This window comes from Argiope bruennichi, chromosome 4 (genome assembly GCF_947563725.1).
Source record: "Argiope bruennichi chromosome 4, qqArgBrue1.1, whole genome shotgun sequence".
Lineage (NCBI taxonomy): Eukaryota > Metazoa > Arthropoda > Arachnida > Araneae > Araneidae > Argiope > Argiope bruennichi.
Window position 1 is genome coordinate 117,292,818 of NC_079154.1, and position 14,058 is coordinate 117,306,875.

General features: G+C 30.4%; 1 protein-coding gene across 5 annotated transcripts in view; it reads left to right on the forward strand.

The window, feature by feature from the left end:
- Window positions 1-11,507, forward strand: part of LOC129967060 (G protein-activated inward rectifier potassium channel 3-like) — a 154,756-nt gene extending 143,249 nt beyond the window's left edge. For all 5 annotated transcript variants that reach the window (XM_056081708.1, XM_056081706.1, XM_056081711.1 and 2 more), the window contains exons 4-6: window positions 3,805-4,082; window positions 7,463-7,700; window positions 9,774-11,507. In XM_056081708.1, the coding sequence (XP_055937683.1) occupies window positions 3,805-4,082; window positions 7,463-7,694 (510 nt within the window). In that variant the 3' untranslated portion in view covers window positions 7,695-7,700; window positions 9,774-11,507. The remainder of the gene's footprint in view (window positions 1-3,804; window positions 4,083-7,462; window positions 7,701-9,773) is intronic.
- The last annotated feature ends 2,551 nt before the right edge of the window (window positions 11,508-14,058 follow it).

The window sequence follows — 14,058 nt, forward strand, 5'->3', positions numbered from 1 at the left end:
CTCAATGCTATATTGATAAGAGTATGAAATATTATTGAAATCGAATGTTGTTTGTAAATCGAATGTAAATTGAACTATATCGATATAAAAATACGGATGATAAACTATTCTTATAGAAGATATATTTACACTTTGAATTGATTTATAAAGTATTCCAAGTTAAAAATAAACTTGGTTTATTTTTAAGTTTGAAATTTGAATCAACTAATGAAAAATGCAAAACATTTTTTTTCATTACTTGAAATATTAAACAAGACTCCAAATTCTTTTTTATTTCCGGTAAAATCAGGCAAAAGAGACATCGATTCTCTTTTTTTCCTGACTTGATTATTTAACTATTTGAGGTGAACGACTAAAAGCTTCGTTCTTAAATAGTTTATAGTGTTGATTAATTGAAAATTATTTATAAAAAGGCTGTTGAAAACAAGTGTTTTTTTTTTTTAAATAACAAATTGTAAATAACAGTAAAGGTAAAGTAACAATAATTATGCTGCGTGGTCTTGTGGCAACATCTTAACTTTGGAACTGGAGAGTCACGGTTTCCAGACCTTGAGACTGGTGCACAATATATATTGCCAAACATCCGTCGGCTGACATGCTGTTACATTTTGAAATGGAATGACGGCCCAGATGTTGTCCTTTTTATCTGGCATCAGTTCAAATGTTAAGATTCCCTTCTAAAATAGTCGGCATGTAGCTAAGTATAAACTAAATATTAACCATTCAAATAAAAAAGCAGGTTCAAAGAATTTTGCATATACTTATATTTAATTTGTTTCATGTTTATAAAAATGTCATTTCTTTACTTTTGTAAAAAAATTATTGATTAAATTACAAAATTTTAAAAAGATTTGAAGCTTTATACATTTATTTTTTCTTAGTAACAATACATTATTTTAATCTTTTTGCAACTTAATTATATTGATAGAGAGAATTAATTAAATTCTTATATCATGTATGTGCCGCCATTTGCCGGTTAATGTGAGAAAAAAATTATTTCAAGATTCCATGTTATTTATAATAGCAGGTTACATATTACAGATGGTTATATATTTAAAAAATGGAAAATAATTGAAATAAAAATTTACTTTATTAGTAAAGTTAAAAAAAAATGTGTTTTAAAGACTGTTTTTATTAAAATAATTCTCGGATATATTTGTGGCAAATGCGTACTACTTAAAGAACATTTCAGCTTACAAAAATATAATAAAATCAACCACATTTTGTTGGAAGCAATGTCGTTTTTTGATGTATACCTAAGTGTTATTAATAAAAAGCACACACTGATCGAGTTCAGTAGTTAAAACTATAAGTTAAAATGTGTAAAAAGTCTGAAGCATATTTATTGTTTTTTTCCACAAATTCAATTTAAACACAAATTTTAGTCCCGATTTGCTAGGTGAGACTATGTTTGGCGAGTGGTAATTCAAAACAATATTTCGGATCTGCATTGTCTAAACCTTGATTTTTAAAAAAATCAAAGTTTAATTTATATTAATTTTGTACAAAACCATTGTACATACTGTGATATACTGCACATAGAGATACGCACTGATCGATATATAACTATTTGTTATTCGAGCAAGGTATCGTATGAATCATGATATATGTCCCAAAACAAAATGAGTTCAGCTGCTACTGTTTCTACACAGTACGAAGAAGTAAATCGCGTCTAAAAAAATATTTGCAGTGGAGAAAATAAACTGAAAGCTTCTTAGTTTCGATGTTTATGTGATGTCGGCTAATCTATATCATAATCAAAATCAGCTAAAACTATAAATTGGACGTAATTATGCAAACAAGAATCATCCACCTTTTTATGATTTCGAATTCATTATTAAAAACTTTACATGCCGTCTGTAGTATTCCGTGCAAAATTGGTCATTTATAACAATGAATCACTTATAATGCGCCGGCGTCCTGGCATAGGGGTAGCGCGTCTTCCCCGTGATCTGGGCGTCCCGGGTTCGAGTCCCGGTTTGGGCATGGTTGTTCTTCTGTTGTTCTATCTGTGAGATGTGTGAATGTGCCCTCCTGTAAAAAGGGGTTGTGCAAGCGAATGAATGATGCGTGAGTGGCAAAGTCGTACTCTTGGCCCTAGTTGGCGCTGCTATAAAAAATAAGAGACGTTCCCCCTCAGGCTTAAATCGCTGTCTTCGTAACAGCGGGCTTGTCAGTGGCAAGTGCCATAAGAAACAAACAAACAAACAAACTTATAATGCAATTTATTTTGGAAAAATGTAGCGCTTTTTTTCTGATTTGCGAAAATAGCTTATCTCCGAAATGGAGTTGTGTTTTTGTTCGTTTTGTGTTAAATTTTTTTTGTATATTAGTTACAATTCCGTTATGGATGCTAGTAAAAAATGTGCTCAAGATGTCAACAACTATACTATAAATGTTCGCATTATCTTTCTTTTATTATATCTTTTATTGTTCCCATTCCTCTTTTACCACTCGGAAAATGTTTAATATTACAATGGGATATTGTAGAATGTTGCGCGTGTGCAAGCACACAAAATTCGCTCCGAATTATAATGTCTGAGCTGAACTATAATGTCCGTGAATAGGAAGAGAAACATGACTATCATAAGATTCATGAAATAGATTGAATCTGAAAATAAAGATACAAAGTTTAAAATTGTATTTTTTTTCTTAATAATATTAATTTATGTTATTTGTATCAACGAAAATATTTAAGAAAATTGATTGAACCCTGTATTTGGCGCGATTGCTCCATTGCAACATGCGTTTTCATTTATTCTTATGATAGATATACAACTCCTATCAAATGGTCAAATTATTTGAATCAATAAAATAGCATGCTTTTAAACAAAGAAGACATGCTATTTTATTCATTATAATTTTAAACACGTTATCTGAACCAGCGGAAGTGATCACCCCAAAACTTTCTCGCATATTCTTTAATAAAGGTGTTATCTCAGAGAACGCCTCATTTAGCAATGTTGTACAATAGTCACGCAATACGAACCTTTGGCGTGAATTTAGCATTCTTACTGAATCTATCGTGTGATATTTGGCGAGTTTCTTGGCGATTAATCCCGAAAATTGAATTTGTGTTTTAGACACGTTTTTCCCAACCGATTGAAACAAAAATGTGACACAAAACTAATTTTGTACTGGCAAAATTACATACAAAATTTAATATATTAAAGTCATTCCATTTTTGAAATATTGCGTTTACATGTTTCAGAAATACAGGCAAACAGATGGTCAACTACTTGTTGGATTTGGTCCAAAATTTGACTGGCAATCGATGTTAAATCTGAGTGCCGAATTTTATTTATCTAGCTCTCTCTCCGTTTTGTAGCTACCATGTTAACTTATATTCGAATAGTGGGACAGACAAACTTGATAGAAATCTACAAATTCTGTGCAAAGACTGTATACCAAATATCATTCGTTTACTAAAAGAGTTTTAGAGTTATCTTTGTCACAGACATACAGACGGACATTTTACCAAATATTCGTTTTTCGAACTTTGGGAGATCTGAAATGTGGAGATTCAAAAAATTCGAACTCGAGATTTTGGCGACGATTACAATACATTCTCTATACTTCGTATACGACAAAATAGAAATGAATAGTCACGGAGTCCAGTCTGCAGCATTCAAGCATGCCTGACATAGTACGTAGGTTTGATATTTTGTGCAATTAAAGTCAAGTTTCATCTCACTTCAGAATTAATGCAGGATTGTGCAACATTAATGTTTGAACTTCCACACAAATATGTTTAAGAATTTTAGATTTTACAAAAAACGCTTATTTTCTTTATTATGTTGATAGGTTAAATTCGACGATGCTGGTGACCGAGTCTTTCTCATCTGGCCCGCAACAATTGTCCACGAAATCAACGAAAACAGTCCTTTCTACAGTATGTCAGCTCAGGATATATTAACCGACTCTTACGAACTTGTGGTGGCCTTGGAAGGGACCATCGAATCCACGGGGCAAGCCATCCAGACTCGCACTTCCTTTGTACCCAGCGAGATTTTGTGGGGCCATCGCTTCGAACAGATGGTCACCTACCAGAAAAACACTGGGGAATTCCTGGTGGATTACAGGTAAGACAGGTTGTTTGTTTTTGAAGTACTGAATCTATATTCGGAAACTGAACATTTGTATAAAATTTCATTCCAAAATATATTTACTTATGCTTCAAACTATTTTCTTTTATTTTAATTCTCCAACAGCGGGAATTTTAAAATTGCTATTCAAATACATTTTTAAGTGGGTCTAAATACTTTAATAACAAGGCAAGTTTATATTTACGTTTTATTATTGTACTAGCCGCCTTTGGCGACCAGCCGGTTCGCCAGTATTACCGCTCGCTACAATTTTCAATTAAATATTTTAAGTAACTGATCTCTTAATAGATTCTCAAACAAAGCATTTTTAATCTTCAAATTTTGATAGTCATACCAAACTTATACTGTTGTTTAGATCGTTTCGTTCAATTTACTATATATATTTTGCTAATTTGTTGTCATTTCCAGTAAAACTTCAACTTTAATTTAAAGTGGAAATGATGAAATAGCAATTAATATAAAGATATTTTTTAATAAAACCAAGCGTTTTATTTTATTTATCATCTTTATTGTTATTTATTTATTATTATTATTATTGAATATGAGTATTGCAAACAGAATCGCTCGAGTATATAAGTCTTATGTGAACTACAAAATATTTTTCATAATTTATGTAATATCTCAAAGAATAATTCAACAAAAATTTCTCAGATTCAGCATAAAATTCAGTTTTTAGTTTTGCTCTCAAGAGGATTGAAATGAAATCAATAATAATATTTTTGTTCCGGCCTATAAATATATTTCAAAAATTATGAAGTCTAAATTTAATGCAGTAAGATATCATATTCTGAGAAATATTCTGGACACACCAAATTTTAAATAAATGAATGAATTTTTCTATTTTCCACGATCAACTAAGACTTATTTATGAAGTTTTGAATGTTAAAAATTTAGAAAAACACAACATTTTCATAATTTTAGGCCAATTAATCTTGAGAAACCTGCGAACTGATTGGTGTATTTTCTTTGAAACGATCGATGAAAAATCTAAAATTATCCTTTTTTTATTGAATAGTGATATTTAAATTTTCATAAATCAGTCAGTTTAAGTGATTGATTTAGTTGATTTAAAATTAACTCTTTTTATTTAAAATATTAGTGTTTCAAGAACATTTTGTTAATCGTGATTTCCACAGCAGATGCTTTATGTAAAATCAAAAATTCGTTATTTATTAGAGCATTTATTGAATCAAGTTAGATAAAATATAATCATTTTCCATTTAGATCATTTTAGCAGATCTGTGTCTTCCTAAAGGTTTACAAATTAGCTGTGTGGCCCTGATTTGAATGGATATCCTGTTCATATTAAACAACACTTGCCTTAAAATAAAACCGATTTATTGGATTAATAATATAGAGAGTGTAAAAGATCATAAAATAATTTTTCTTGAATTTATTTTTTAGAAAAAATAATATTTCATATTTGTTTCATTTCCTACAGACACGTGCCGAAAATTATATTTTTGCAGATTTCATTTCCAAAAAGATTTAATTTATTTTTAATTGGAGCTTTAATCAATGTGATAGCAACACTTTGAAAAAAGCTAATTTTTTCCCATGAATGCGAAACGTGCTCGTGCAGCTTAAATTTTATTTTTTTTTTGTATGAAAAAAATTGTTGAAAAATAGAGTTAAAATATTTATTTAAAAATTCATTAAAAATAGAAATTTAACTTTAAAGTTAAAACATTGGTATCATTTAAAAGATAAATTTTTGATCTTTAACTTGATGTAAAAATCTTTTTTGTGCGGTAATATTTTCGGAAGTTATAGCAGAAACACGCCACAATTTCGCTTAATTTTTAAATAAATAAAATTCTAATTAAAAATTCTAAAAAATAACCCCCAGGTGCACATTCCCGGCCTCCAAGGTATACACGCGCCAAATTTGGTAGCTGTAGGTTGAATGGTCTGGCCTGTAGAGCGCCAACACACACACACACACACACACACACACACACACACACACACACACACACACACACACACACACACACACACACACGCACACGCACACACATTGAGCTTTATTATAAGTATAGATAATGTAAATATTATATTAGTAAGAGCCCCCAGATAAGTTTTGCGATAGTTATTAATTTTAAATTTCTTTATTATTTATAAATATTTCTCTTTGCAGAGGTTTCTTCGAAACTACTTTCTTCCTGGATCTTTAAGAGGTAAAGCCAGCTAGCTATCTTGCTGCTGCAAACCTCAATTTAACCACATTTGATTTTTATACTTTTTTTATTATTATAATTGTGCGCAATAATTCTTCTATAAGAGTTTCTTTATATTCATTTTGGGTGATAAATTCTTGCTAGTTCGCTTTAATTTTCATCAGCCATTCTGTTCATATGTATATTGTTTGGAAAAGATGATGATATGTTGTATGATTAAAATATTCTCCATTGATATCGCACTGTTGTCATGCCACTTCTGAAACTCTGAATCTTGTGCTTCTTTTACTGAAATAAGAAAGCAATTTCGTTTTGAAGCTTTACTGTAGCAATCCATTTTGGTGAAGTGGTTGATTAAAATAATTTTTGAAGTATAGTTATATTAACAACTGTTAATTACATAATCATCATAATTTTAAGATTTGTGTGACAGATAGATTTTATATAATTTGTGATGCAAATTGATTTGTGTATTTTATACGTCACAATTATGTGTAGATTAAGGGTGAAATTTGGAGTGTTTTTTAGTTTCTATATCCCTTGTATTTTAAAAAACGATTTTTATAGAAACATATATAAATCCATTGTAAAGAAAGGCATCTTAAACTCATTTCTCAAAACCTGGCTCAAATTTTGGATTTTTAATGCGCAATCCCTACGGCCCACACAGTTGCCCATATAATTGCAGCTAACAACTACATTCCTTATTGACATTGTCAGGTCATTGGGACTTTCTTGAATATCCTGTTATGATAGTTATGTATTATTCTATATGTCAGCAAAAAATAGGTGCATTTTCGTTACTCAATTGCAGTCGTGCTAAACATAGTACGAAATCTGATTTTCGATTATTTGCCAGATCATCCTTTACTCGTCAAGATGTTTGCGTTTCGCCATGTGCAACTGCTGTACACGGGGTCTTCGGTGTGCAGTTTGATTGCTGATGAAAAGTGCCCAAAAATCATTCCCAACAACGCTTAACATATGCCCAACATTCAAGCAATGGGCAGTGCTTAGCATATGCCCAACATTCAAGCAATGAGCAATGGGTGGGATCATACTCTTCTAACTGAATGTTTCTCACATTTTTTCCAGCATCATTATTTATAATCCTTCATGCTAGTTGTCTTTGATATTATCTCTAACATTCGTATTTTTTCCTCTTCCTACTTGCAGGAAATTCAATAGTACATACGAGGTGGAGACTCCTCTGTGCAGTGCCAGAGACTACTACGAATACCGACGCCTGATGTCCGTTTCATCCAGGGCGGTCAGTTACTGCGGTGCGGCCACTGAGGTCACCAGTCTCGGGTCCTTCAGGAGGAGCGAGTCTGCAGAAGCGCAGTCCACTTCGTCTCAAGCTCAGGGCGATTCTAATCGATTATCAGGGAGCTGTGATGAATGCTGATAATTCGTAAGTATGGCTTTTGGTTAAATATTGCATGCCGGAATATTTTCTATATCAGTGAAACTGGTTAACGGAAATAAATGCGATTTATTATTAGACTGAATTTGAAGTTTTTTTAAAATGTTCAAAGGCTATGTTACCAGCACTTGAGAAATATTGAATGTCCATAAATTATCTTTACAACTTTAAACTTTAATAATTTTAAGCTTAAATTAGATATAATAAACGGTTTTCAATGCGTGACAAAGCTACTCGTTAAGTTTTGTTTCATCACTCATGTACAACAATGTGTGAATTCTAATAATATGATAACGTCCAGTCGGTATTCAATTACTTTCTATATATTCTCAAGCACCTTCATGTTGACATGTATAAATGCAGTGAAAGGCGTGTCTGCATGTCCTGTAATCTCTGATCCGTTTATTAAACCAAAATAAAGTTAATTGGGCATGTGGTTCCCTTCCACACTGGGTCCGAAAATTTCTTTGCATTTGGATATCGAACTTTAATCTCTATACCAGCAGACTACACATAACACTTTTTCAAGTCTTTTGTAATGTCTACATTCCTCGTCAAAAATCTGCATGTTTGGGGGGGGGACTTTAATTTAATAAGCTATTCTGTAGTATGTGGGAAACCGTAGTAAGTGTTATTATCTATTATACAGTCAAATCTCGTAGAACGAGTAGTGCAGAGGAATTGTGACGTCGCATGCTGGACTGGCCTGTAAGCCTGTGTCTAGCGCTTGCTTGAAGAGAACTCTTATATCTACACAGGAGTTTTCGCCAGTTAGCGTTGTCGAACGCGACTACGAGGGGTTTGAGCAAGTGTTTGTGGAGCCTTAATCGACGGGAGTTTTTTTCTATGGATAGGAACAACATCGATGAGCTGATGAAAGAACTTAGCAAGAATCACCGAATAACTTATGAAGATGCATTCTGTGTCATAACAAAAAAAAATTGCAGAGATTTGTATAAGAAATAATCGATGCAACAATCTTCAGATAAATAAATAAATGAGATTAAACCATGGGAAATTATTGCATCTTATGTTGAGAAGCATTCACCAGACAAGGCAATGGCAAGACTACAAACATTTAACGATAATACTGTGTCTCATTTTCGCCAAATTTTGATGCCAAAGATGATTTTTCGCCAAAGACAATTTTCTTAGAAAAGCAGCACATATTATAAATAATAAACTATATTATTATAAATATGAGGGTTTTTTTTTTTTTTTTTTTTTTGGAAAGAAACACACTGCCTCATTTTTTGCATGAATTCTTATGGAAAAAATTGTTTTATTAACGAGTGTTTTGTATTACAAGCAAGATTCGGAAACGAAATATGCTCATGAAGCAAGAATCTTTGAAAGTTAATAATATCTAACGTTTCAAAGATAATTCATGGGCATTCTATATTTAGATGTATGCAAATTTTATCTATGGGAAGCTTACCATAAGAAATGAGTCATTATCGCTGCAAATATACCCTATTGTATTTTGGAACAAGGGGAAACATCGCTGAATAAACATCATTATTCACATATCAGAAGATTGCAACTGTACATTAGCATGAATATGCTTGTGATTCTTGGCCGAAATTGGCGACGTTTGCGGAAACGATTGGCGAGATTCGCAGCCACCATTGAGGGTTATTTTTTTTTTTTTTTATATATATATGATATAATTAGAAGAGCTTGGCGGAGGAGGGAGAATGATGGTTGTGCTTTTGCTTTGATTGAATGGATAATTTTAATAAAAGTCTGAGTGCTGCGTTTTGTTTGAGTTATGTCTTTTTTAAGAAATAGAAATAGACATTTTTGTAATAGTCATTACAATGCTATTACAAAAATTCTCTCTAAGTATCTGCTGACTCTTTTATGTCACAGATGTCATTCTTACTTGGACACTATCGCATTAAATTCTGGAACTAATAAATAATTGTCATTGAAATTTCAGACTTTGCCAAATCTTAAACTTAATCATAGTCAGAACAGTTTACTGACCTTTAGTAGAAAATTGTGTAATGATCTTCATTAACATTGTGTTTGCTAACAAATTTCTCTCATTTTTTACAGATGCAAAGAGGTGGATGTATTCAGAATTCAGAGGAACAGATTGCTTTTGATACTCTTCAAAGAGACTTTGAACCTAGCTTTTCACTCTGTGATATTTAAGTGAGGAGTCTTTGAAAGTTTTCTCTTTTGCTTCCAAGGGACCATTTTTTGACCAAAGATGTTACCAGAAGTTCACTAGGATACTGTAAATTGTTGTCGCCTTTTCCTCAAATAATTCAAGTAAAGAAACCATCAATTTACAAGCTGCGATATTTTTTCATCCTATTCTGCATTTATTAAACTGAATGTGGAACTATTAGAAAATTGTTGGAAAAGAATTCGAATACTGAAAAGTTTTGAATTTTCCCCCTCTCTATTAAAATAGGCAAGCATCTCGATAATCGGATACGTCACCCGAATACTAAAATGAACTTTCCGATTATCATTGTGAGCTTTTCTTTTTTATAATGTTTCATTTTGTGCGTTACGTTTGTTATGTACATTTTAATTTAATGTGCCATAAAATAAGGATTGCATGTGTAGTTTTGTTTTTTTTTAATCAAAGGTAGGAATGCGAAAATTTTTCATGTACAAATTATTGAACATTTAAAACATTCCAAACCACTGACATTCAGCTTTTTTTGGCAATTTTTCGTTAGCACCGCAGCAGCCGAAATAAAGTGCCAATATTGTAACCTTAAATCAGGAAATATTCCATTTCTAGCCAATTTCATAGAGTAAAGTTGCAGTACTTGGCACATTTGGCGATTTCCCAGTTAATTGAGAAGTGAGTGATTTCACGTCAATATTTACGAACTGCTTTGAAGCTAACTAAATATTGTATTTTTTAAAGATGATGTTTCATGCTTTTAGAAAAATGAAATTGTATGAATTCTTTGTTCAATGTGATTTCATTTGTGAAATGATAAAAAAAAAGGGTTTTTTTATCTAATTAATTTTGTATCTACTTTTAGTTTAGCAAGTGAATTTTAGATAAGTGAATTAACTCTTTAATAAAGTATTCTGGGATAATTTGCATTCCCGGCTTCATCAAGTTTTTATAATGAAAGTATTATTTTGTTCCACGATTGAATAAGTGCATTGACAATCATGGGAAATTGTTCCGAGCAAATACGAGAATATAAAAAAGAAGGAATTCATAAATCTGCCTCATAAATATTTATTTCAGTGGTGGTATGGACTATTAAAGTGATCATTAGGTGATAATGAAGCATACTATCTTTTTTTTTTTAACCTGTGATAATACAATGTGTTACTAGGTGGCTGTAAAGAAAGATTATAAAAAATGAACTTGAGCTGGAAAAATGCCACCCAATTACTATTCGTTGAAAGCAAAGTTAGAATTTTCATATTTCACTATGAACTGATAGATACAATTCTATGCATACATTTTATACAGGACTATAATACTCACATACAAGAAATTCTATTGCAGGCCAAGTTATTGTTGTTTTTTTTAGGAATATAAAACAAATTGCTTTATTCTGTTTGCATGTTTTTTCTTTCTGTAAATATTTGCTATACAGATCTATACACCTTGTTATCTAGTTGATCTTTTATACACTTGTTTAGAAAATTTGTAAAAAAATAAAGCATATATTTTATTATGTCAGAAACGATTTGCTAGTATTTCATTAATAAATAATTAACAGGATACTCTATTCTGTTGAAATGCTTTATTTTTTAAGTATGTAACAATGTTTGTACGCGTATTCGCGAAATAAAGTAAAAAAAACCATTTTTATGTCTAACATTTTCTTCTGTTGTGTATTTTCTTACAGGAGCTATTTGTTAAACAAATACACAAATATTCTTTAGTTATTATTAAATTGATTCCCGTTTCAACTTATAAACTGAAGCTGAACTTAACAGGCGTTTTTATTATTTTAGCTTCTGAAAATAAAAATGTGTGCAAAATCAACAGATCTTAATAAACTTTTAAAAATATCTAAAAAAATTAATTTTTGTCGTGCATTTATACTGCAAAATAATATCAAAAGTAATGGCTTATATAGATATTTTTCCATTTGAAATTATAATGCTTATTAGCAATAACTTCAGAAACTATGGTCGGAACTTTTCGATGATAACCATAGTGATATTGAAAAAACTCATATAACGTTTCCTTATTCTAATAGCGATAAAATAATAATGTTTATAATTTCCTTGATAAAATGTCAGCATCATGTAGATAAATGCAATAATTATATAATTTTATGCCAGTTTTAGTTGAACTTAAATATCATTTCAAAAATTTTTATGTTGTTAATATTTAAATTTCAGTATTTTCAGAATTTATCCAATAAATATGATGTATTTAAAATAAGGCTGGAATATTCGGATTCATAAAAAAAAGTAAATTTCAGCTTTTGTGTGTGTATTATCACTGAAAGTTCAAAAAATTCTGCTAAAAATTTCAGAAATTGAAATCTACTAGCCAGTACTCCTTCATTTTACTAATTGATGTCAAAAAGCTATTATGCAATGAAGCTGTAATGTTTAATGGTTTAAAGTTTAAATGGGTTTTAATTTTTTCCTCAGAATTCATATAATTTTATTGTCACTTTCAAACTGTTTACGGTTGTGTTTACCAAGATATACGATATGGTAAACACAGCAGTCATCTTTAGCAGATGACAATAAAATAAAGGAAACTTTCAACATATGATCTTTATTTAGTATGTTCAGTGATGTAAATAAAGTAGGTTTTTATCCCTATGCAGTTTATGTTTACAATATAATTGCAAAAAAATATACCTAACAAAAAAACTCATCTTTGCTTATAATGATTTCATAAATAACATTATAAAATTGATTTGACATACTGATTATAATACAGTTAATGCATAAATATTCAATGAGAGACAGTATATCGAAATTCGTTTCACATTCTTTACAGAATAATTGATTGGTTTGGATGGTTCCATCATGTTTGTTTTCAAAATGTGAAACAATTGATCTTTTCTTTACAGAGAGAAAAAAAATTTCTTTTGGCCCAGCAATGAAAAGCTTAGTTATCATATTTATGGCCAATACAAAGTTATGGCATTTTTTCATTCAAGAATCATTGAACAATGGCATATTATGCAAAACAAATTAACCTTCAAAATATTTGCTTCACAGTAATGGGTACCATCATGTTGCAAGTTGTTAGGTATTTCAGAGATATACAATGTCATGCTACAACTTTGAATTTACATTATCTACAAAATTGAATCTACGTTAGATACCCCCATATGTATGCAATTAAGAGAAAAGAATAAAAATATTACTTAATAATACTATCAAATGCCATTGTTAAAAATTGCTATTTAAGTGATGAAAATATAACTTTATTTTTAAGTCTTCACATGATGCATTTAACATTTCAACATTCAAAGATGACGTTAAAAAGCACTCCTGGTCAGCTTTTCCCTTGCTACATTTTTGGTTGCCCAATAATATTATTTCTGAAATTTTAACTATTATCATGGAGAAGAATGCAGAAAGGGAATATAATAAAGATAAATAATAGTACTATCTATAATAATTGAAAAGTTATAACTTGCACTGTATCTTAATTATCTTCAAAATTAGGAACATTATTAGTAATGCTCTTTAGTAATAAATTACTAGTGAATGAAATTTTTAGTAATTTTCTGTTCAGCAACTGTTGAATTTAAAATATTTTTTAACTGAAAATTTCAATATTCCTAAAGTTAAAATGATTTACATGAATTTCATTCAATTTAATTATCCCTTCATGTTTACATATGCCAGAAACTGTCTTCAGCAGTTTATTTTGATCACTTATAACTGCCATGAAATAAAAAATATTATGAATTGAAATGCTATTCATGAAACTTAACTATATTCATTTGCAATACTTATGTCTATTGGTGAATTTCTCCCTCGGCCCTGCTAAACTGTTCAATAAATAATGATTTAATTTGCAAATTCATTTTGATAATCTCGGAAGAAACTTTGGTCCAGAAATCATGACAGTCTCTCCGAAGGCTCAATAGACAAATAATGCAAGCATTACTTTTGCTCTTTAAAGCAATAATTATGGGTTAATCTTGAAAATAATCTGAACAGATTGACAAGATGTCTGAAAATTCCTCATTATATAGATCAGAAAATAGAAATACAAATTCAAAATAAGTAGAATTCTACTTTTCTTCAATGAAAAGCCGTCATCTAATAATTTCAAGGAACATCATTGCTGTAAAATACCCTCTACAACTAGTATTGTTAAATTTCTTCATTATCAAGATTAAAAATTTAGAGAAAATAGTTATAAAAT